Source organism: Tachysurus vachellii, chromosome 15 (genome assembly GCF_030014155.1).
Source record: "Tachysurus vachellii isolate PV-2020 chromosome 15, HZAU_Pvac_v1, whole genome shotgun sequence".
Lineage (NCBI taxonomy): Eukaryota > Metazoa > Chordata > Actinopteri > Siluriformes > Bagridae > Tachysurus > Tachysurus vachellii.
In genome coordinates, this window is record NC_083474.1 from 7,786,271 (window position 1) to 7,812,347 (window position 26,077).

Here is a 26,077-nt window from a genome sequence, read left to right on the forward strand (position 1 = left end):
CCTTCCTGTCATTAATCTGGCATCTCTCTGTACCCATTCCACTGTTTCCCTGCTAACCTCTTTCCAAAGCATATGTATTTCCTAAGCATGCAAGTGCTACCTCCTGTCTATACGAGGACTTCGGTTTTTGCGATGTCCGATCTCTACTGTTCCTCATTTGACATTATGGTTAGATTTTATTAGGCCTCATCTGGCATAATCCTTCTGTCAGACTTCTCTCACATCTTGGCAAAGCGTGCCAGTTGGTCTGGTTTCTTTCTGGCCTGTTGCCATGGTGAGACAGCTGATGTAAGATTAATTACTTGTGTGGTTAAAGGATGCCGTGTGGAGGTCGATGAGTGAGAGAGAGAAACGGAGCTTCTTGGTGCACGAGCGCTTTAACCAGCTCTGTGGAATTGTGCTTGCATTTAAATACTTCAAATAGTGAAATGCTGCGTACAATGTTGTGCAACTGGGACACAGCGGGACGTTAAATCAGAAGCGTTAATGAACGGCACCAAATTTCTATAAGGCTCTTTTGGATTCAAGATCATTTACTTGTTTAATTAGACTATACCATTGGGTGCCACTGGAATAGCCAGGAATAGCTAGGACCTGGGGCTTGGATGCAATTATTTGGGCTGCAAGTGATTTGTTTCGGGAAGAAATGTTGTAGTTATTGCACCCCCACAGTGCTGAGCACATTAAGCAAGATAAAAGCTCAAGGGAGAGGACAATTTCACTGTTACCTACAGAACAGTGCTTTAAATTTCAAATGAACAAAGTTTTAAACAAAACACTTTCACTGGGTTTTTCCCCCTATTCTGTTCAGCCAAGAAAGGCATTTCAAGCCACCTTTAAATCCACTTTACCGACGCTAGCTCAATGTCCGCTATCTAGTTAGGTGTGAATTTTGGGCCAAAGTATTTTTTCTTTCACTGGGCCATCATCGTTGGGGGGTTTTAAAATATTTTAAAAGTGCTTCTTTTCATTGTTGGGTTTGTGGTGATTTTTTTTGACAGGGTTGTTACTTAAAACATGGTCCTTTTGCCAATATTGTGCCAAAACAGACACCCAAAATAAATGGGTTATTTGTGGTCACTGAGTGTGTGAATGCTCGGGTGTTTCTGATTGCACTGGCATCCCATTATTCCGTTGACCAGAATTTAGCTCTTTTAAAAAAAATTATGAATAACAGTCTTAAGTTGTTTATTTTAAAGTAGAAACAAAAATACATTTAGCTTTGAGTAACTTGGTTCAACTACTAAAAATGGAAAAACTGCTATAGTTATAGCTATAGAATTTGTTCTGGAGCAAACTTTTGTGATTTGGGTAGACAGGGTGGCGTACTCTCCCTCACCTGTCAATCACAACACTGAGCTCACGTATGTGGAAGAGGGTAGATAGCATTTTCTTCCAACGATGTTCCACTGTCCTGTAATGCAGCATGAGCAGAAGTATTTTGCTCAAAAAGATGCACAGATTGGTTTGAGTCCATCTCTCGAGAGACAAATTCGTTTACGAGCACCTTTGGAGAATTATCCAAAACCATCACTGATCTCACAACTGCCCTTAGACCTTAATGTATATCTAAGTTTCAAGTAAACATGTTTATCGTACTTTATCTTCTTATCAGGGTAAGTTACAAAAACCTGTATAAGAGGTAATCACACTATGAATAAGAAAAATAAAGTTAAAATCTCGAGTTTAGTTTGGCCCGAAGCTCTAGCGGCATAAATTACGTGACCCACACACACGATATCATATTAGTTTGCTTTGACAATGAAAACAATTGCAACTATAAACAAATCTGAGTTAATTAAAACCTTGCAGATGAGGTTAGCTAGGAGAGCTGGCCACCCCACCTGCTCCGTGGTACATTTAGAAAAAAATAAAATGCTCCTTGAGGTGTCACTAAGAATGTAAGGGAAGGAATACAAATGTTTGTCATCTTCAGGTTTGTGAGCATTCTTGTCTGGAAACGCAGGCTGGAGATGTGACTTTTACATCACTGCTTACTGACTTTATCTCCAGCTGTCGAGGCTTCTATGGGAGCGTTTATAAAGCAAGCCTTTGGTTTTATTTCTCAATAAAAGTGGCAAAGTTCAGCACAGAGTCAGTGTTCTATCAACACAGCCTGATGAATGATGATCGCTGAAATCCTTCACAAATTGTAACATAGGATTTTTTTCGGTTCCGTGTTCGAGCCGAGTCTAGATTACTTTTATGCTAGAGGACGGATTTGAGGCTTGTGGGACAAAGGAGCATGTTTCTTAACACTGGTGTGTACTGCGTGCTTAGGGCCACATTTGACACTTACTCAATTCATTCATTCATTAACTGTTTCAGCTTGACACACTGTGTAACTTCTGTTAAATTGTCCCTTTGTGGCCTGTGTGTGTGTGTGTGTGTGAATGCTTGTATGATTAGACTGACGTCCCATTATTCCACTGACCAGAAATAAGCTCTTTTAAAGAAGAATGAGTGAGATTTAAATGCTAGTTTGTGTAGAATTTGCTAAATCTTAGAAAAGCTGTGACAGTTGAGCTGGAATTTGTTCTGGAGCAGCTGTCTCGGAGCTCATGTATGTGATGCAGCATGAGCAGAAGTTTAAACAGAGGCTCAGGTTGGCTTCTTAAAGGAAGCATGTGGTAACATTTTAACCTTTTGGGTTGGTACTTGTAGGCATCGTATGATAGATGAGCGTTAGCTAGTGAGTGAGGAGAAAATCCAGAAATATGACAAACATTCTTGTACAAACAAATATACAAAATGTTCCCCAAATCATGGGTAAATTTTTAAACACAAAAATAACAACAACTGTTGTTCACAAACCTTTTTAATCTTGACTGCAAGTTAGCTTATGTGTGGTCACAACAATGAGCCTAAATGTTGAATGGGATTTTCTTGGCAGCAGGAAATGTGATTATGATACTGTAACACATTCAAGATTTTTGTTAACTATTCATAACAAATATTGCTCTTAATTCTTTTCAACGGTGTATACTGATTGACAAAGAAAAGCACTGTCTAGGAACTAAACAAAAAGCGCCTTCACATGGTGACCTCCTACAGGGAAAGTGTGGAGAGAGAGGACTTTGGTTTTTGTACCTTAAAAACAAAAAACACAAAAAAAATGGTTCTACTCAAATCAAGTGATTTTATACCAGACCAGCAATGGAATCAAACAGGGGGGAAAGAAATCTATTTGGATCTTAATTTAGGAAGATTAATGAAAAGGCACACTGAACACGATCACGCTAAAAAGGATTCCTTATTTTGTATAAGCTCTTCTGAGCCGCTGATTTCTACAAAGTGTACAACAAGCACCGAGTATCACGAGGCATCAGACAAAGCGGCTTGTTGTTAGTTATGTCACTGACAAGAGCAGGATTCAGCGTCTCTTGGTTTTAGCTGACGGGACTAACAGAGCAGGTTGGACTGCTACATCCACATTTGCTACATTTCCTTTTGCTTCCTTGTGGGAAAAAACTCATGTTAGCCATGAGCTAGCCTCTGCTGCGAAGCATCAACATTTCTAAACCTTTAAATGTTTCTCCTATTTGCCAGATTTTTGTAATCATATACCCATTTCAAGTAGATTTGCTAAATGCTGAAAAAAAAAAAAAAAAAAGAATGAACGTGATCAGTTGGCCATAATCCAGTGTTAAGTGACTAAAATTTCCAATGAAACCTTTTATATTAACACATTCCTTCAGACGTCCATGTAGTGTCAGTCGGAGTCGGAGGATTTCAGTGGAAAAACACGCATGGTGAACGCAGACGTTCGTCCACTATTCCGCTCCTCCCTGTTAAGCGACGGCATAAAAAGGCCGTTGTGATTCGTCCCACGTTGCCTTGCCGTGATTAAACAGCGGTGGATTTGTTTCTGCACAGTTTCTACCAGCAAATAACACTACTACATGACAGATAATCTGTACTCATGTATAATGGGATGAAACCAAAGTGGCTGTGACACAGGACAGTCTTGAACTGCGGCTTGTCCCAACATATGGCTTTGTTCAGTCCAGCATGATTCTATTGCTTCAGTATTGCTGTAGAGGTTTGAACACTGCACTTAAAAAGGGGTGCAAATTGGATGAGTTTCGTCCTCGAAGACGGCCTACAAAGGAAGATGACGAGAGAGGAAACATTTATTCTGTTAATACCAAGTGTCTCATGAGTTTGGGTTCAGGCTCCGCTGGGTACGCATCTCGGCTGTTGATGCTATGCAAAAAACATCCAGCTTGAATTAGCACGACTGTTCGTCAGTCCAGGATGAGGAGATAGCTTTCACGGGTCCAGCCATGCTCCTCCAATAACTTTTTCCTGGAAGATCACGGGCACTGGAGAGGAGTTCAGGAGAAATCAGGTTGAACCAAAAAAGATTACGTCAAAAAGTTCTTGTTTTTCCGCAAACTGTGGTCAGCTGCTGTACCTGTTTCCTTTTCCTCTGTTCTCCCTTCTCCGAAATCAGATCTCAAGGTAATACTGTGTACCTCTCGTGTTCCATCAGGACTATTTGACCAGCACAAAGCCGTGCTGCGAGTCCACTGTCTCCATCATCTCGGTGTCTGCAAATGCGTCTGCCATTTTGAGTCCTTCATACCCTGGTGCAGGAGGTGATGCCATACCTGCTACTGCGCACAGAGGAGGAGGAGGAGGAGGCTGGCCAGGCTCCAGCGGGGGGTCATACTGCTCCTGGTACAGAACCTCACCGAGCTGAGAGTGGCCCTGCTCATGCGGTGGGTAGCTGTAGGGATGCTGACTCTGGAGCTGGGCAGAAATGATGGGGGAAAGAGAGGAGTGCTGCAACTGGGGGTAGTGACCCAGGTAAGGGTCATAGCTCAAGGTATCAGTGCTGGGCTCCATCAGAGGACTAAAAGGCTGTGTATTCTGCTGCTGATGTGATATGGAGCTTTGAGAGTCCTGATGGCTGATCGGTGGGCAAGAAGCATACGTCCCGTCCACTATGTGCATCTGGTTAAAATAAGCCTGCATTTGGGACTGCTTCTGAAGATACAGCCTCTTCTGTTGCAACCTGTGGAAATACAGACTTATATTATATTATATTATATTTTACACTAACTGAGCACTTTATTAGCAACATCTATTCATTCATGCAATTAGAGATTCAACAGAACTCAGAAGAAACTGGCTGAAGGTGACAGAGGAGGGCTTGTGGTAACTCGATACGTGCTGATGAAGAGAAAAGCTTCTCAAAAGATGCATTGAAGACCATGCCATGGTTCCCAATACAAGAACTGGAATATGATGCTACGGTACACACAAGTTCACCAAAATTCATGGACCTGATTGTATACATTTGGCTGCTGCCACATGGTTGGTTGACTGGATTATTGCAAGAACGAGCAAGTGCACAATAAATAGTGACAGTGGTCAGTGAGTAAACATAAGATATGTGGAAGCAGTGATGTGAGGTAAGGTGTGTACCTGTGCTCGGCCAACTGCTGTTCTAGGCTGCGTGGGGTCTCTTTACAGAACATATGGCAGCTCCCAGGGCTTGCCATCAGGTTCGGTTTCTGTTGATGATTGTGGAATATAAATCAATGAATAAACTGATGGAAAATATGTCATATGAAAACCTTAAAGCAATGATTGTGTTTGTACAAGTGATTGGGCATAAAACGTGCTTGCGCAAAACACTTGGGGCGTAACGGTTTTCACAAAACACATTTTCATAAACTGTTCATTCAACTTTTTATTCTGATCAGAGATGCTCAAGAAAAGAATTCGACAAAAGTTTATTGCATAACACATGGGTAGAGTCACCACCACACTGCTCTCGATTCTATTCTGAAGTACTGTCTGTGTGCAGTCTTGCACGATCTCCCTGTGTCCATCAGGCTTTCCTGTGGGGTTCCTGTGGAGTTCTCCAGTTTCTCCCACCTTATGGAAACATGCATGTAGGTGGACTGGCTACTGTAAACTGCCTGTAGGTGCAACTGAAGATATGTTTGTTTGTGAGACAAACCCTTAAAGGTGGGGTATCCGTTGTTTGAAAGCCAATGTTGACATTTGAAATCACCAAAACAAACACGCCCCTAACCCAAATGGGTCCCACCCCTGTTTTGATAGCGCCGCCCCACACATACACCAGACAAGTATAACCCAAGTATAACCCAGACAAGTATTATAGCGGAACCTGTTGGGGCAGCTGACCGAGGGGATATTTTTTTATCAATAAATGAACTCAATGAGAAATACTATGGTAATACAAATGTGTTTTTGTTGTACTGTGTGTAGTACCATGAAAGCTTTAGCTCCGTTTCACGCTTAAGACGTTCAGTTCTCTCCAGCGCTGGAAAGCTGATCCTATATTAACACGTCCTACTTCTTGCCTTATCGTAAGTCTTTCTTCGCTTTCTTTCTTCGTTTTTATCCGCCATGTCAATGTTTCAATAGCTTTCTGCTAATGTCACACATGCGCCCTGAACACTCTCTCCGCCCATATTGACAAGACACGCCCCTTTCTGCTCATTGGCTACACGTTAGTTTTGTTTGGCGGCCCGACGCAGTTTTCTGAAGCATTTCTCAAACAAACGGAGACCCCACCTTTAAGCTCTCACTGCAGTTGAAGGAATAAATGAAAGGATGAACCCTAGGACAGCTTTGCTATGAGTCTGCATTATACAGTCATGCATTTTAGTTCCTGAAATGCCCGTAAGCTTCTATTTCATGCAAGCTTCAAACAAACAAGGTTTCTGTTTGCTTCTCAGTAAAGGAAAATCTCAAAATTCTTGTTAGTGGTAATGTGTATGCTACAGATCCTGTGAAAGAAAATACTTTGGAACCAAAAAAAAAAAAAAGAAATATATATAAAACAATAAAACAGCATTACCGGCATTCTATGGGAGGGGTACTGAGGCTCCAGACTCTGTCTCCTGGTGAGTGAAGGTCCGCCTGAGAACAGCGCCATGTCATGCTGATGGCATCCACCTCCCTGCATGGAAATAAGGGCTTATCACACTTGAACTTGTTCCCCCTGATTAAATGTAAACTCCTGGTAAACAGAATCCTGGGTTATTTTGTTTAACGTTTCACACTGTTTCACACCGTTAATCCCGGCCATTCATAATCTGACGTTTCATACTGTAAATTCCTAAACCCTGGGTTCTTATTTGTATATCCGTGGCGTCAACAAGCATGATTGAATAAATACAGCATAACTACATTAAATATGCCTTATCTCATGTTTTTACACCAGTCTGCTGTTCTGTACCTATTTTAAATATGTCGTGTAGTTGACTAGACATTCGAGAGGCGCAACCTATGCAAATTTTCCAGTGTCGTGTATTTCCCCCTCGCTACAATGCGCGCTTCCGTGATGTTCAGTGTTTTTCTGCCTGATGCCAAAGAGCCGTTTTCATCAAGATACTGTTTCTGATTGGGGGTGTGTTGCTGAGCATTTATTCATAATATTCCGACACAGCATTGTTTCACACTGTATACCTTTGGCACCACAATGTAGAGTGAAAAACTGTTAAAAGTGCAGCTTAGCCCTGCTTCAGAACCCTGGGTATAGAGAAGTGTTTTCCCTGCTTTTCATTTACAAGTGTGAAACGTTTCAGTGTTAAAAGAGGGGGTTTAGAACGATAATATCTCTGGGGAAGGAAAGCATTGAAAAGCCGTCTTGAGGCCCAGATGGGAACTTTTCTCTTCTGGCTGGCAGTGATAGAGAGATGAATTAGTAAAGTCTCTAGTGGTCAGATGTTAAGTGAAAATAACAGTCTTCATGATTAAAGCATCAGATCTTAAGCTGGAGTTCTTGAATCTACGGTATCCAGTAACCATTTGGAGATCTATCTCCTGAAGAAAGATGTGGATGTCAGTTTTTCCAAAACAGGGCATTGAAAGTGAATTGGACTTCATCAAACATGTAGAGCCGATGGAGAGCCAATGGCAATGGGATCATTTTCATATAATTTCATACAATTCAGCTTCAAGAATAAATTCTCTCACTAAAAGATCCATACTTTCGTTCCTTCCTCTCTTGGAAAGCGCTTTGGCATACACGTGTGGACTTTCCGCAGTCTGATTAATAAACATGATTGCTTGTTATTTCATTTTTTTTAATGAAATCTCTCGCCTGTAACCCCTATGTCGAGTGAACAGCTTTTAGAGCAGTAGGCACCAGCCACCAGCATGAAGCCTATTACACCAACAATGACAGCATTCACCGCTCTCGGGATGGACAGTAAACAACCAGCGGTCTGCTGCTTCATGCTTTTGGCTATTACGTAAGAGTGAGTGTGTGTGTACGTGAGTAGGGAGAGAGAGAGAGTGAGAAAGAGAGAGAGATGGATGGAAGAAGGTAAGAATTTCAGAGGTAGGCCCAGCATTATCATCAAACACTGACCCCAGTGCTGTCTGCTGTCTGGACCTTTAACCTTTTAATACTAGTGTAGAAAAGTGAGGGCTGACCTGCAGTAAGGGATCCAGAGGGTTATGTGCATGTGTCTGAGGGTTCAGCAGTCCTAGTGAGGGATTTTCCCCTGAGCACATCTGCTCATAAACCTTGTTGAGTTCCAGGATGCCTTTTGCACGAGCCAGGTTTTGTAAATGTTGCCGAAATGCAACTATACCTAAAGACAGAGAGAGGGAGAGAAAGATGAGCTAAATGATCACAGGTCATTAAGTACACGAGTCACTATCTTTATCTGTGATTTATAAGGCATGGATCTATGAAGATGGCAGCTCATGCTTTGAAGTGCAGCGTCTGAGCCCATGCCAACTGTGGGCGCTCCGCTTCTGCCGCCTCATGTGACTCGACTCGCAGTGCTAATCAGGTTATTTCAGGATGGCCTGTGGCTTGCGTTCTCACAGCACGACTGATTCACCCTTAGCTTTGATGCCACTTCTGCTTTTCAGGATCTCCTCACTCCTAAACTCTTTGGAAAGTAGTGGCATACCCGAGCCAATAATATATTCTCTGGTTATTTTTGGCCGCTGAAGTGATTGGGGATAATTATACAGGCAAGCTTAACGGGACGACATGGGACCAGGTTTCAGCGCTGCATCTGATTCACTCAGTGAATCATCAGACTATACAGGACGACAGAGCGAGGAAAATATGAGCTTCCTACTAAACAATTTATTTAGATAAGCATCAGAATGGGTTTCGGTGGCTGATTCAGATGAATCATGTGTTGAGAAGTTAAAAGTGCCTCAGGTTCAGACCTGCTTCCAGCGTTCAGCAGCAGCAGCACAAAGAACAACACTTTTCACAATATTAACTCCTTACAAAAAAGTGCTGTATTGCCTTCAACAGTGCACTGGACTAGAGTCAGGATATTTTGTGCCACATGGTGTGCAAACATTAAAAATCCAAACAGAAAGTAATAGTGTATGAAAGTAGGAATGCTGACCTTGTGTGAGTGATGTATCCGATGCTCGACGTCCTTCCCGGAAGCTGACAGGTGAGCGGTTGTGAGTCTCTCTCCTCTGTGAGCTCAGCACGTGCATGGCTGGGTTGGGCGGAGTCACACGGCTAATAAAGGGTGGAGTCACGCGGCTGATGGACGCGTTGCCTAGGACCGCTCCGTTAATGGACGACGCATCCTCCAGCAGGCTCAGGTCACTGTGCATGGAGCCGGTGTCATACTCAGAGTCCATGCTGCCCAGCGAGAACAGCTTGCCTACAAAATATTCAGGGACAAAATATTCATAAACAATCAATTGCTTTGTATACAAAAGCTATAAATCCATATAACTCTGATATGTTGAAATGCTTGGATTTATAGTTTTTTGTTTTGGTTTTTATCTAAATTCAAATTTTATAGGAGAATCTAAGGCTCACATTACTTATAAAATCTTTATAAAAAATTTTTAGACCCAGATGTGTGTCAAGCACCAGTAAGAAAACCATGAGGAGGAGGTCCAGCATGCCTACTGCTCAATAATTAATAAAAGCAATTTAAAACCGTTAGCAATTAAACAATTATCCATTTATTAATGATCTGCTATGATTGTTTTGAACATCAGCTGACCTGAGCTACTCAGCGCACCGGGCTGATTTGTGACCTCGGACAGTGTGTGTCTGCGCTGGCCAAAGCGTGTGGTCTGGTAAGCGTTGAAGGCGTGTGCAGCTTCCTCTTCAGCATCTGGGTCCTCTGTCTCGATTCCTTCGTCTATCGACGTCTCCATCATGTTACTGGGGGACGATGTGCTGGATTTGCGCACAGCCACCGGAGGCAGAGGGTCCAGCATGCAGCCGTCCACCTGAAGATGACAAGAATAAAACTTGTTATAGAGTGTGTACCTGCTTAATTTCTGTTCAAGTTGTGGAGTGATCTGGCTTTGACTTATATGATCATATTAGTATCATTTTCAAGCGTTTGTTTTACATGGCTGTAAACACAACTAGTACACATTATTACCATTAGTTCTTGTTAATCATACACTGTTCACACACACACACACACACACACACACACACACACACACACACACACACTCACACACCACTGCCCAATCACACATCAAGAATTATGTGGAATTATGAGCTTATAGCTGACAGCAGAAGATTCAGGAAGACATGAGCTAATGCATGGCTGTGGGGTTGAGTAAGGAAACAAATGTCTGGAACCCCTTCTTCTTCTCTCTCACACTTCCTCCCTCTCTCTCTCTCTCTCTCTCTCTCTGCTTATGTGAGTGTGTGAGTTTGGGGATGGGGGTGGGGTGGATGTCTGGAATGCAGGGACAGGAAGTGTGTTTTGGCTGAAAGGCCAGTCAGAACGCTATTCAGGCCAGAACCAACTGAGACATGCAATCTTTTGCACGAGCGCGCGCGCACACACACACACACGCACACACACACGCACGCACACACACACACACACATCCTTAACTGGCTTGGATCATCTGGATGTGTTGCCAGGGAAACCGAAGCCCTGAAGCTGCTTGAGAGTGAGAGCAGCTTTTGTATGATTCCTGATCACAGTTTCCTGAAGCGTACTGGGACAGGAATGCTGTTACCCAACACGATGAATGAGAAAAAGAGTACAGAACGAGTCACTGACCCCCTTCTCTCACAGATCATAAGCCTCACACTCCCATTTGTCCTCAAAAGCTATTACCATTGTAGGACAAATTATGCCAATCTCACCAATAGAGATGCTCTCCTCTGTCTGATGATTTTAACAGTTAAGTGCTTTTCATATTTATTACAAATAATCTGTAAATGAAAAGGTAAATGAAGGTAAAATAGGGAATACTATTACAATGCCAGCATCTTTTGAATACGTAAAGAATACAATATCACTACAGGAAAATAATCTATAAGTAGTGTCATTAAGTCTTACATGAAACAGAGTTTCATGTAAGTTTTTAAATACTTTTCCATAACAACACATCCACAGCCAACATCTCATACTTAGTCACTTGCATTATAGCATAAACTGTCTGCTTTACCAGCCTTTCTTTAAACAAAAAAAAAGAAGCCTGTCATGTTACCGATAAAATAAAAAGCCGTCCATCTTGATAAAAGGAACAGATACTGAAGAGCTGACACTGTAGACTCCTTCCAAAAATGCTAATGATACAGAAGCATCAAGATAACAACGTTCAGTTAAATGTTAATGTATCTGCTATACGAGTCTGTGCGCCATATGTGTGCGTCGCTACTATTGAAAGGAAAATGTATTAAAATGAGTGTATTAATAAAAACATTTCAGCCTACTTCTGTCAGAGATGAGAATCAATCCCTTCTCAACAAACACACCTGAGCAGCACTGTGACTTGGAAACCAACCATGGCACTAAAATACAGAAATAGGCTACTATTGCTATTACTTTACACTGTATTCTAAGACATAAACTATGTAAATGAACGATGCTGTACTAATCTATTAAAACTCACCACATGTACATGCTTCACTGCAATATTTACAGACATGTCCTAGAGTAACACACACCACTCAAATAACCAACAACGGTTATAGATGATTGCTAGCTGACTAGCTGAATACAGTTAGCTACAGTTGTGTTCAAAATTATTCAACCCCCAATGCTGTAAATGGTTTTAGGGAATTTAGTGTACATTTGTAATTGTATTCAGAATGAAATCCTACAAGGACTTCTTAAAGAACCATATGCAACTAAAATGACATCAATTAGTTTTGTAATACAGTAGTAAATGTTTCTTTTGTGAATTCTTCATTGACATAATTATTCAACCCCTTAAAGACTACCACTCTGAAGAACAGAGGTTCAATGAAGTGTTTTCAATCAGGTATTGAAAACACCTGTGGATATCAGGGAGCAGCAATAAAGCCTAATAAGCACCAATTAGGCAGCTTTAAAATGACTGTGATACTCAGCTCCTTCTAGACATTTACTGGTGTGGTTACAAACATGGTGAGGTCAAGAGAATGGTCCAGGAAGACAAGAGAACAGGTGATTACTCTTCACAGGAAGGGCAATGGCTATAAGAAGATTGCAAAGATGTTAAACATACCAAGAGACACCATAGGAAGCATCATTCGCAAATTCAAGGCAAAGGGCACTGTTGAAACGCTACCTGGTCGTGGCAGAAAGAAGATGCTGACTTCGACTGCTGTGCGCTACCTGAAGCGTAGAGTGGAGAAAAGTCCCCGTGTGACTGCTGAGGAACTGAGAAAAGATTTGTCAGATGTGGGTACTGAAGTTTCTGCTCAGACAATACGGCGCACCCTGCGTAATGAAGGCCTCCATGCCAGAACTCCCAGGCGCACCCCCTTGCTGTCCCCAAAGAATAAGAAGAGTCGACTGCAGTATGCCAAAAGTCATGTGGACAAACCACAGAAGTTTTGGGATAGTGTTCTGTGGACTGATGAAACAAAATTAGAACTGTTTGGGCCCATGGATCAACGCTATGTTTGGAGGAGGAAGAACAAGAAAAGAACACCTTGCCTACTGTGAAGCATGGCGGGGGGTCAATCATGCTTTGGGGCTGTTTTGCTTCTGCAGGTACTGGGAAGCTTCAGCGTGTGCAAGGTACCATGAATTCTCTTCAGTACCAAAAGATATTGGATGACAATGTGATGCAGTCCGTCACAAACCTGAGGCTTGGAAGACGTTGGACCTTTCAACAGGACAATGATCCCAAGCATACCTCCAAGTCCACTAGAGCATGGTTGCAGATTAAAGGCTGGAACATTTTGAAGTGGCCATCGCAGTCACCAGACTTAAATCCGATTGAGAACCTCTGGTGGGACTTAAAGAAAGCAGTTGCAGTGCGCAAGCCTAAGAATGTGACTGAACTGGAGGCTTTTGCCCATGATGAATGGGCGAAAATACCCGTAGATCGCTGCAAGACACTTGTGTCAAGCTATTCTTCACGTTTAAAAGCTGTTATAACTGTAAAAGGATGTTGTACTAAGTACTAAGATTGAATGTCACTTGGGGGTTGAATAAAACTGATAATGATGTGAGCTCAGAAAAGACATTTGTGGTTATTTCATTATAAATGTTATGTTATATTTGTCTGACCTACATGTGCCTCTTTGATTTAATTGTAAGCAGGATGACTGAATGATCATAATCAATGTCAAACCGACCAAAACAATCAATTTCAGTGGGGGTTGAATCATTTTGAACACAACTGTAGCTGTCTAGTGACATGCTAATAAGCTAGCTCACAGATATCACAGGTAGACACAAATGGGTTTTTGGTTTTTAGTATTTTTAGTGATTTTTTTATCATATCAGTCAAAACTATTCTGTTTCTCACTACATTTGCTGTTAGCTGGCAGGTTTAGCATGTCATTGCCTGTTTTAAATGCCATTTACTTTGTAAAACTCTTCTAAAGGAGTCAGCTATCAATATGTTGCTGTCTCACTTCACTTTGTAGAAATCTTACATGGAAACCAAGCTTATTTTACCTACTGATAATCAAAATGATAATAAAGTTCCAATTCCAAGGTAGTTACCTAGCTGTCTAGCTAACTGCTAGTAAGCTAGCTCACAGACGTCACAGGCAAAAACAGGTGGATTTGTTGTGTCTGAGGCAGAATTTGTTTTATTTTCAGTGAATGATTTTAACATTTAGTATACATTCTATATCAGTCCTAACTATTTTGTTTATCACACTTTACCTGTGTTAGCTAGATAGTTTTGAATACAGGGTTAGTAATTATAGGTATCCGGGTATCATTTCATCCTGGCTATCAACACAATAAATCAAAGCCTGTAAAGCTGATTTCATCACATTATTCGTATATACCACTTCCTAAATCTAAGACAGGAACTGAGAAAGTCTAAAATTAGCAATTTGACTATAATCAGAATCAGACACTTAGAGATTCTTAGAGGCACTGTCTTATTTCATACTTATTTCTTATATCTCTCAATCTAAGGTGTAAACAATGCTTATACAAAACTTAAATCTTACAGTAATATCAGTCCTACAAAAATTGATGCGTCCACACAAATCTGCACCAGCTGTTTACTAGTGATTTACCAAATGATCTAAATATTACAAAGAATGGTGTTTAATGACTAGGGGTTTAATGCTATGCCATTATCAGTATCTGTTCAGTGTTTTTTTTATTGTTGAGAAAGTAGGGATTTTTCCAGAAAACATGTTGTTCATGTTCATGTTCCTGTATTGATATTCATTTAGGACACGTTATCTATTCAACCCGAATAATGCTTTCCTAATATCTACATCTCTACACAATCAAACAACATAACATATGAAAGCTTTCTAACACCACAACAGTAATAAACAACCTTCTGTGTATCTGTCTGTTTGTATCCATAGCTGGGCCAGAAGGACATGGTTGTGGCAGACAGGCTGTTAGTGTGGTACGTCACATGGACATGCTGAGTATTTGTGTGTGTGTGTGTGTGTGTGTGTGTGTTTGTGTGTGTGATGGGAGACTAGGGAGAATGCCTGGGCTGGGACGAATGGTCAGCTGTCACGTCCGACACGCCACAGCCAGCAATGTGTCTCTTATGCAAGTCTGGCAGCTGTGTGTGTACTGAAGGCTGGTTTGGGATTTGCACTGATTCTATATCTATCACCCTGCTTCTAGCCTAAATTGGAGAGAAGGAGAAAGAGTCAGAAGAGAATGAGAGAGACAGACAGACGGATGAAAGCAGTGGGCATCAAACAGCCTTCAAAAGATCCTCCAAAGTCAAAAAGCCTCTTGGAGAACATTTTTGGCAAAACTGGCAGTTGCTAAGTGGCCTGACCGACACTGAATGTGGAAATAAGTGTCTGGGTGATGTACTCACACGGACGTAGGATCTCAGTTCCTGCCTGCAACTAGCTGCAATCACTCAACTGATCTGTGAGCGCTCAGCAATGCCATATTGTCTTTTGCAACATGTGATAAAAGTACCGTTAGAAAAAAAAAGCCCAGACATGAGTGTTGAAAGTTTCTGTCCTGCAGTGTGATGAAGAGATAAAACAGCCCGCACTCACTTTGGGAGTTCCCACCTCCTCCTCCATGAGGCTGTGATCGGGTGCACAGGAGGATTGTGGGTAGACGTAGGAGGAGTCGGCGCCGGCCTGAGTCACAGCCAGGGAGCGTAGCAGACGCACATTTTGGGGCATTAGGCTCACCTGGGGAGCACCGCTGCTTGACTGCAACACAGAGAGAGTCAGTCAGTCCATGTGAGCTTATAACATAAAATACAAATGCTGATGTTATAAATCATGAGGCTGGCTTCACCCTCACCATGGTCTGATCAGCAATGGTGCTGGGTCTGCGCTGGCGAGCATCCAGACGGTGCTCCACTGGGAAACTGGATCTGTGTGCTCTCAGTCTCTCTACCAGCAGGTAGTAAATTGCAGCAAAGTGGTTATAGCTTTTGTTCTGGAGAGACTGTAAAACATAGAAACAAATATATATTACACACAGATACATATGTTTTTTTGTAAAATATTTTGTAAACTTTTGCAGAACTCGTTACAGCTCATCACAGTTTGGAGATTTCCCTGCCTCCTGTAATGTTTCTGAGTATAAAAATTACTAAACTGTGCTCAAAAAATCTGTCCTTATAGGACTGCATTGAAGCATACAGCCTATTGTTTGAAGATCATGTGTTTAAAACTGACAATGCCACTGGGCACGAGTCCAGGACAGCATAACTGGCCCGGCTCTATGGATGGGAAATATGCCCTTCCTCTTTCCCCTATCAACCACAAGCCAGTCATAGGCATTATTCAGCTTATGTTTATGGAAATGTAAAATTACCTATCCTCTCCAAGCGCATTCAACTGCACTGTTATGTACTTTGAACTGACCTTCACCTTCTCAGACTTGTATTAAATTTTGTCTTAAACTAGCTAGCGGATGAGAACTAGCAATAAAAAAGGCCAACATCACCTGTGAGATACAGATGCTTTTTTTAACCGTTTAACGTCACATTTAATGTTAAGGATCTTTTGAGAAATGTGTTTGCCGTCACTTACATTATAGCTATAAATAGTCATTCCCTCACTAACCTCTCTTTTATTTCTATTGAAATGAGTAAGACAAAAATAAATAAAAAACAGCGAGACACTGGATATCATAAATAACTCTTCCGATTAAACTGACTCCCGAATCTCCTCCAATAAATGTTAAATAAATATCTCCATACAGAAAACTTTACCATATACTGTGAATCTGAGGAGCACCCGACATCTGAGTTACTATAGAAACAATAACTTAGAATAAGCGAATATGTACCTGCATCTTTTGTCTGGCAGCCAGAACTACTGTCTTAGGAAATGATTCAACACATTCTGCAAATTTAGTTTAAAGGATTCATCAGTACTCTCGTCAGAAGTGTAATTTTCTAGAACAGCAGCTCTGTTATAGAAGTAGTTCCGGTTGTTAGAAATCATTGCCTCGTTTTTGATGTCTTTTTTTCTTTCCTTTGTCTATTCACATTGTGCTAACATTCTTCTGCCTTTTTGATATTGTTTGCTTTGCCATATTTCCATGCGCTATATAAATACACTTACTTTATTAGATGTAAATTCTTGGACATTGTTCTAGTCTGACCAATTTCCTTGTTGTGTTCAGTTGTGTTAATGAGGACTGAATGTTCAAATGAGATCATACAGAGACCGTACTAATGACAAAACAAAATGTAACATGTATGACAAACTCTTGGTAAGAACCAGAAAAGCCACACTAGACTCTATGTCCCTCACCTCTACGGTCTTGTGCTGGTCGATGCCGAGGCTATGCATGAGCCTCAACACCTGCTCACTGTACTCTCCCAGTCCGGGGTCTTCCTCAGCTGTGCTGGACGGCTGGTAGAGGAGGGGTCTATGTACTGGAACGTCCAGTACCATCCACTTGTGCTCTTTAATCTGAGCTACAGAGAGCCTTTTAAACGGGTCCAACACCAGCATTCTTCTGATCAGATGCTCGCAATCTGCAAAAAGGAGACAAAAGATGTGACATTAAAGAATCTGTGATTTTACGTTATATGGAGTCCACTCCATGTGTGCGTGAAGCTTGCCTGTTCTCTCATCGGTAAGACAGGGAAAATTGAATAAAAAAAAAACTACAGAACAGCTTGGGTGAGACTTTCATGTCTCATACTGATAACTTTACTATTACATTATTGCTGTGGTTATATAACCATGCATTTTAAATATTTACTATTGGTAATATAAACAGATTACCTGTTCATTTTTCAGTACTGGGAAATGACTGTCTGTTGAAATGTGAAATTAGTGTCTGTTATAATCACACATACACTACACATAATAGAGATAGCATTTTTTTTTATCCTGTCTGTCATCAAGAGCAGTTTGATGTTCTTACTGCTGGGGCTTATAAAAACTAAAATCAATCCACATTGCTGACTTTATAAGTGCAATAAAAAGAGACAGCAGTGACAGCTCTGATTTCCTTCTTCCTTTCTTTCTCTTTGACTGAATTTTCTTTGAAAATTCTCCCATTGTAATTATGAATAAGATTCAAAGCAACAAAAAAGGAGGAGGGAAGGGAAAGACCCCGAACACTGAGCGTCCTTTATCACAGGATAGTGATTAAAAAGGGCACAGATGTAAGTGTGAAGTAGGCAGAGCTGTGCTATAGACACTGAGGAAGCACACAGGAGCAGAGACAGTACGTTCTGTCTCTGGTATACGCGATCTATCTAAACAGCAGCTAGAAAAAAAAAAATGCTCAGTCCTGTAGACGATCCAGACAAAGCTGGATGGATGTGTTCCACATTATCTCATTCCACAATTTTACAGGGACCTTTGTGTGTCATCAGCTGCGTGTGACTCACAAACCTTACGTTATGAGTTGGCACAGTGAATAGGATCATGTTCAGTGCATTCTCGAGTTCATCTCTGCTTGCTTGGCCACACCCCTTTATGAGTCACTAAGCTTCAACCGGTGCCATGTTATTCCAGCTCATTTATTTTATCGGCTTATCCTCGTTCCCCAACGTGAGGGCCATTCTTTCTAAAACCAGTCGAATTTCTAAGCGCTGAGAATATTTTCAAAACCCTTCAACGTAAGAAAATGGTAGCTTTCCATAGTAACAGTAATTGTTATTATTGTATAATATTATAGGAGCTTTGGGAAAGAATCTTTACTGGTTAAGACCTGCAGTTAATGTTCACATCAAACATCAGAATGGGGAAATGTGTGATTTCTGTGGCTTTAACTGTGGTATATTTGTTGTTCCTGGTGGGCTAGTTTGTGTTCAGAAGCTGCTGATCTCAGAGAAGGGTAAAAAAAAGTAAAAAAAACAAACAAAAAAACATCCTATGAGCAAATGGTCTGTACCCTGAAACACCTTGTTGATGAGAGAGAACAAAGACTGGTCTGAGCTGACAGGATGTTTACTGTAACTTGATTTAAATCACTCTTTACAACTGGACTTTACTCCATCCCTCTCTCTCTAAGACACAACTAGACATTTTCTGAAGTCCTGAACACATTCATGTGCTAGGAAACTTTACTGTTACTGTTAAGTGCTGACAGCTGAGGCTACTTCAATAAGAGTTATATAAGAAAAAAAAAAATCTTCGCACATAAGCAATTGTATGTTTCTTTGGTACAAGAAACTTTAAAAAAATATATATCTGTATTATTGGTCTTAGATTATGTACAGCATCTTCAAAACAAGTCTCTGAACGAGAGGTTTCTATAGAAACAGTGAAACAAGCATATTAATATTGTCTAATATCTAATATTGTCTAATAAGTTAGCGCTGATTTGAGAATTCTTAAGCGAGCTGTGGTATAATTTCTTTTAACAGTACAGAGCTGTTGTGTCCTTAGTTAGTCGAGCTCGAGTTAGTTTGAACGGCTTTCCACTTTTGAGTCAGCGCAGTGGAATCGGTGTTTAGAGACTTAACAGCTAAGTAGACTTTAAAATGAAGGTGCTCGTTTACGTTTAATTTGTAATAGGAGACGAGTTGGAAAAGAGTCATATAAGCGTTTTGCTTTAATCAAGCACTGAGAAAAGTCCAAAAGACTTAAACTGTGCTTTCCAGCAGTCAGTGAGGAAGCCAGAGAAAAGACCCCTCTGGTTCACTGGGCTACAGACTTAAGATACCATGAGCCTAAATCACTGTTTTTTTAATATAATACACACATACAACAAACCGTTGTTTGAAAAAAGCCAGTGACTAAGGGGCTTTTTACACCTGGTCATCTCATGCATAGCTATCCGATCATAAAAAGATCAGGTCTAAATGCCCTCCGAAATGTTTTCAAGACGGATATAAATCCGATCGTTCATTCCACTTCAGGAGGTGGTCTGGGACGCATTTCAGATGAAACTGGACAGGTGTAAATGAATGTGGTTGTTCAAGCCATATACGTCAGCGCTATACTCCTCCCAAACGGAAGTACGTCACTCGCAAGTAATCTTTCACCAAGGTGTCTCGTTGGGTCTTAAAACGCACCGCTGCCTCCAGCGAAAATGCAGCAAACAGTAAATGCTGTTTTTTGTAGCCTAACCGTCGTAACAGGGGGGCACGGTGGCTTAGTGGTTAGCACGTTCGCCTCACACCTCCAGGGTTGGGGTTCGATTCCCGCCTCCACCTTGTGTGTGTGGAGTTTGCATGTTCTCCCGTGCCTCGGGGGTTTCCTCCGGGTACTCCGGTTTCCTCCCTGGTCCAAAGACATGCATGGTAGGTTGATTGGCATCTCTGGAAAATTGTCCCTAGTGAGTGAATGAGTGTGTGTGCCCTGCGATGGGTTGGCACTCCGTCCAGGGTGTATCCTGCCTTGATGCCCAATGACGCCTGAGATCCCCATGACCCGAGGTAGTTTGGATAAGCGGTAGAAGATGAATGAATGAATGAATGAACCGTCGTAACAAGTTTTTTGTCTACTTTTTGATTGCATTCTGAAAACTGCATACAACAAAGCGTGTTCCATTTCAATTAGCCCAAAAATGAGGTAAAAAATTTGCATTTTGGGCGGGAGTAGAAAGATCGGATTGATATCCGATTCGCTAAGACGCATTTATGTGGCCTAATGTGAATGGAACAGCTTTAACAAATCAGATAGCTATCGGATCAGAGAAAACACATGAAGTGACCAGGTGTAAAAAGGCCCTTAGCTGTCCGGAACCCTAGGGGAAGTTCATTCCACCACCTAAGTGCCAGAACAGAAAAGAGTCTTGTAGTATACTTACCTCTTACCCTGAGAGATGGTTGGACCAGTCAAGCAGTGATGGTAGCTTTGAGTGTGCGAGGTGCATTGCAAGGAGTGATGAGGGCTTTGAGGTAAGCATCAGTGTTTTGAATCTGATACGTGCAGCTATCAGAAGCCAGTGGAGGGATTGCAGTAGCAGGGTGGTATGCGAGAACTTGGGCAGGTGGAAAACTAGTTGTGCAGCTGCATTTTGGATCATTTGCAGAGGACAAATTGCGTTCATAGGTAGACCTGCCAGCAGTGAGTTGCAGTAGTCCAGTATTGAGATAACAAGAGATTGAACAAGTACCTGAGCAACCTGTGTGCACAAAAATGTCCGAATCCTTGAATGTTGTAAAGAAGTAACCTACATGAGCATGTCACATTAGCAACATGCGAGGAAAAAGACAGTTTATTGTCCATGGTTACCCCAAGGTTGCGAGCTGTGACTGAAGGGGAGATCAGACTGTTATGCAGGGATATTGCAAGATCATGACCTGGGGATGAATCACCTGGTATTATCAGCAGTTCAGTTTTGCTAGGATTGAGCTTCAAATGATGAGCCATCATCCACGATGATATGTTTGCCAGACATACTGAGGTCCGAACAGAACCAGTGGTATCTGAGAGTGGGAAAGAGAAGATAAGTTGTGTATCATCAGCAGAGCAGTCGTAAGAGAGCCCGTGTGAGGAAATAATTTCACCAAGAGTGTGAGTATACAGGGAGAAAAGAAGAGGACCAAGTACTAAGCCCTGTGGGACACCAGTGGAGAGTCTGCATGGAGCAGATGTCACTCCCCTCCACGTTACCTGATATGAGCGTCCCTCCAGGTAGGAAGCAAACCATTCCCAGGCTGATCCGCAAATCCCAAGACTCTTGAGGGTGGACAAAAGAATCTTGTGGTTGACCGTATCAAATGCGGCTTGGTGACAGCAGATGACAGCTTGGCTGATCTAGCAGCATGTAGTTTCTGGTTGTGACTATAAAGTTCAATTTTGCTCTCAGTGCTAGGTGCTTTTGTCTAGGTGCTGTCTGGTTTACTGAACGAGGGCCTTTTTGTGGCATGGGCACAGTAACAGCTTTCTCCTGGCAACTCGACCATGCAGGTCACTTGTGTTCAAGTACCTCCTAATTGTGCTCCTCGAAACAACAGCACCACTTTTTTCCAGAGCAGCCTCGAAATCTCTCGAAATCTTTCTTGATCTAAATGACCATGGTGTGGTATCAACAGAACCTCCTATTTTCTACCTCTTTATCAGAGTTTGTACTATCTGGGACTTTCAAGTGTTGAGATATCTGATTATATCCGTTTCCTGCTTTATAATGTTTAACTACGCAGGTTAAATTACGCAGGTCCACTGGCAGTTCTTTTGTCTTCCCCATGGTGCAGTATCCAGCCAAGTCAGTGCATTACCTTATGAGCTGAGAAACTCACTGACTATTTATGCACAGACAATAATTACAATTACACTGAGTCACAGGTGTGGAAACTTCCCTTTAATAGCCATTTAAACCTCTATGTGTCAACCTGTGTGTTTATAATGTGGTCAAACATTCAAGGATTCAACTTTAGATCAGGGTTGTTTAGGTGATTTCAGTTATCATTAGGTTTTAAAATGGAGTCAAACAACTATGTGATAATTAATGTTTTGCATTTTCAGTCATATTTTCCAAATAAATGGCAGTGTTTAACAATTTCTTTCAGGGCAGGCAAATGTTTAAGCACAACTGTAACATGCCATTACTTATGATGAACTTAATAACCTAAATGACTTCTTGTTTTACACCCACACACAACACACACACACGCGGTGTGTATATATTTATATAAATTAATTAAGCTGAACAAATATATTAAGTTGAAAAGTAATTCTGTAAATGCAAACTTTTACAAACTTCTGAGCAGCTTTTTAAAGGGAAAAACTGGAAACGCTGCTCTGGGGGTTTTGAGTGAGTGTGTACTCTAGTGAAGTCTGCAGTAGAGGAACTGTGTGTGTGTGTATGTTGGAATGTGTTCGCTCTATGGGGATGCAATCCTGTGCGATGAGGACATGCAGGGAGGAAATGTAAAGTAAAAGCACACAATGTTCTTCCCTTCGTGTTCAGAGATCGACTCAAATTGCTCGAGCTGAGAGGAGGTGTGGGGGCTGGAGCTCCACCCATATACGCAAGAACCCATCCAGGAAGCAGCTGGTGTGTGGGACTTGTGCTAGGTAGATTGTGTAAAACACTTGAACGGGACTCAATTTTGAGGGGAAAACACTTACGGAATTCGGTAACATGCTATATTTGATTTCCATTCAAGCGTGTTTTGTTTCTCTGTTTATCCCATAACACATGCATCGAGCCGCTGTAGCCATCACAGAGATTCCAAAGACACGTGTTTAGAAGCCAAGTTTTCGATCCCTTTGTTCATTTATCTTGTCTGTGAGTGAGGCAGCAAAAAAAAAACTCCCAACAAAAACTCACCTTCAGTCATGAAGTACGGGATCCGAAAGCGGCCTTCTAACACACGCTGCCTTAACACAGGTAGGGAGGGCCCGTCAAACGGCAGAGCTCCACACACTAGTACGTAAAGGACCACCCCCAAGCTCTGAAACACACACACGCCCACAAAAACACACAGTAAAATCATTAACAGTGCATAATCAGTCAAGTCAGCAGATACACATTAGGTGTCAAGGTACAGGCGCTATCACATTACCCTTATCTATCTTCTCTATCTCTGTAGAGGCTGTTTACACACTGACATCACATGAGTTCAAGAGGTTGTGCAAGGTCCTGTCAGATGACTAATTAACCGCTTGGGTGTCTTCTAAATAAAATTTGTTCTCCTTGTAATATTTTCACAGCCACTTCATACTATAATTTAAACAGTGGTGACATACCAAATATGGAAATATATCAGGAAAAGTATGTATTTGTGTTTATTCTCAGAATCACACAAATTCTTTTTAGAGGACGAGCAGGAAACGAGTAGGACGTTTTGGCGCAGCTTTAAACCAGTGTATGTTTTTGCCGTTTTGTTGGCACTTTCAGCCTGGATGCGATCACCAGATGTGATGAACAGGGGCGAATGGTGGCAGAGCTATGAACAGTACAGACCACTGATTCCACAATCAAATTCCACAATAACGCTTGTCACTTGAGTCGGACGGACATTTCGACAGCACTATCTATCCAATAACCGACAGCAAAGTTCGGTAGTGATATTGTGACATCATAACTTCAAACATTAAATCACAAATATGTCACCAAACTCATTCCTATTGGCTAAACCTTTTATACAGGTAATAAGTGGCTCTTTAGGATTTTTTATTTTTTTTTGTGATGTGAAATTTACACTTACATTTTTCATAATCCCAAAGGTAAATGTAATTTTGTTTGTAGTCTTAACACTTAACACTCACTGGACCACTCATAAGCAACAGTGCCAGATTGTTCAAACATTTTAAGCCATGTGCCTTAGTTTTTGTTATTTTTTTCAAAGGAAATCAAATTGCTAAGAGGCATTCTTCTTGCTTACATCTTTTTTAGACATTTTTCCATTTTTTTTTTTTTTTTTTTTTATTATTTGTAAGGGAATTTACTGATGAAATGTCTGTAATGTGAAATCATCTCTGGGGTATTTCCTGTTGAATCATCGTTTTTTGTTTCTCTCTGAAGCCACAAAAGGCTTACCCAGATGTCCAGCTGCGGTCCTTCATATTGCTGTCCTTCAAACACTTCTGGGGCGGCGTATGGTGGACTGCCACACCACGTTGCCAAAGGCTTTCCTGGCTGGAAAAAGTTCGCAAAGCCAAAATCTGTAGTAAAGAGAGAGCGAGAGAGAGCGAGAGAGAGAGAGAGAGAGAGAGAGAAGCAAAGGCAAAATGTGAGTGTAGAGATGGATGATAAGCATGACAGATTGCTCTGTTTTGGATGAGGGGGTGGACTGGTGGAAAGGAGATGAGTGTTTAGAGTGAGATGATTCTCTCCAGCATCAGCGCACAAATCAGAAGGGGATTAGACGCCTGACTCACAGGAAGCGCACGGTGATTGACAGCCACCAGAATTACAGCAGCCTTTTTATGTATGTGTCTGTGTGAATCAGGTCATTAGGAGGTGGGAGAGATAATTACAGCCAGACATACGCTCATTAACCCTTGTTCCCCTGGTGCGAGATGGTGTCTTTTGGTTTCAGCACCATTTGCTGGACGAACGCTTCTCAGACGACCTTCGAGAGAAGGTCCTGCTCTCAAACGGTGGTTTTTCAATCAGAGCGTGGAGTGGAGCGTGGTGCATAATCTCTGATGTTATTACAGTTCCCTTGTGTCCATAATTAGAGGAGACGTCACAATTAAGTATAGAAATCTTAAATTTTTGTCATTAATGCTGCCATTAACAACCTGGGTTACAGGTTATGACCTGTAATACACACACAAATTGAGGGCATTATGTGAACTAAGAATAAACCCTTTTTTTTTTAACTTTCATACAGCACTGAGTTAAAGTTAAATTTGAAAACATGCTTCTATCCGGCTGCTTTATCCTGTGATAACTGGCACGCATGTGCCACACGGCACTCACTCAGCTGGTATATCAGCGTCTGACATCTTGATAACAGTACACTCTAGACTGCAAAACAAGCTGGAATGTTCTATCAGCCGCATGTGCAGTGAGACTAGAAGCTGGTACAGTAAAGTCAAAGAAAAGCAGCCAGGTTGTTTTTTTTTTTACAGTCAGACACGCTGGGCAAAGTGCTTACAGATAAGATAGAGCGTCTGTTCGTGGCAGAACAATGGGGCAAGGTCGCCAAAAATGGCATGCAAACGGAGCAAAGACTAATCAAATTCCCATAGTGCCCCTGCAGGACAATAGCGCAACCTGACCGTGTAACACAAAAACCCATGACCAGATATATTCTGTTCTAATGAGTGAAATGTGTTTAAACACAAACTGAAAAACAAAAATGGAAAGATGGAAAATCTTCTGTTTTTGAAGGTGAAATTGGAGCCAAGCTCGATTTATAAACCTTCCAATCATGGAGGAAGTTTATAAGAGAACGCTTCATCAAGGCATAACAGAAAACCTGAATGCTTCCTAATAAACCACTGGAGACCCTTCTCCTGAATCGTGTTTGAAATCTATTAACCTTATCTCTTAAATCTTTTTCACACAAGACAAATGGAATTTTCGCCTGTTTTGTTGTGTCCGTGTTCAGCGTTGCATTTCTTTGTCATGTCGAACTCCACAGTTGTGGTTAGTGACTCAAGTGAGAGTTGATACTAGAGGCTTCAAGAATTTGTAGCGTTTCAGAAATATTTCTGTTTTCTTTTTCCTAGCCAAATAGGGGCGATATCTTCATAGAAAAAAATTCTAAAACTAGATTTGTAAAGTTTATTGCGACAAACTTTGATGTTGGCTTTGACGATGCAAGTATTCACAAAGGCCGGTGCTTTTTGGAGGCAAGTGGACATAAGGGTCAGTGTTACTTTTGGAAG

The 26,077-nt window shown here is 41.5% G+C and overlaps 1 protein-coding gene across 1 annotated transcript in view; it reads right to left on the minus strand.

Annotated features, from left to right (window-relative positions):
* Positions 1-2,800: 2,800 nt before the first annotated feature.
* sik2b (salt-inducible kinase 2b) overlaps positions 2,801-26,077 on the minus strand; it is a 53,667-nt gene continuing 30,390 nt past the window's right edge. Inside the window, exons 5-15 of the mRNA XM_060888224.1 lie at positions 24,276-24,400; positions 23,064-23,187; positions 17,132-17,358; positions 15,666-15,812; positions 15,410-15,571; positions 9,990-10,221; positions 9,369-9,638; positions 8,425-8,585; positions 6,842-6,943; positions 5,434-5,522; positions 2,801-5,020 (exon numbers count right to left, since the gene is read on the minus strand). Of these exons, the coding sequence (XP_060744207.1) occupies positions 4,498-5,020; positions 5,434-5,522; positions 6,842-6,943; positions 8,425-8,585; positions 9,369-9,638; positions 9,990-10,221; positions 15,410-15,571; positions 15,666-15,812; positions 17,132-17,358; positions 23,064-23,187; positions 24,276-24,400 (2,162 nt within the window). The 3' untranslated portion in view covers positions 2,801-4,497. The remainder of the gene's footprint in view (positions 5,021-5,433; positions 5,523-6,841; positions 6,944-8,424; positions 8,586-9,368; positions 9,639-9,989; positions 10,222-15,409; positions 15,572-15,665; positions 15,813-17,131; positions 17,359-23,063; positions 23,188-24,275; positions 24,401-26,077) is intronic.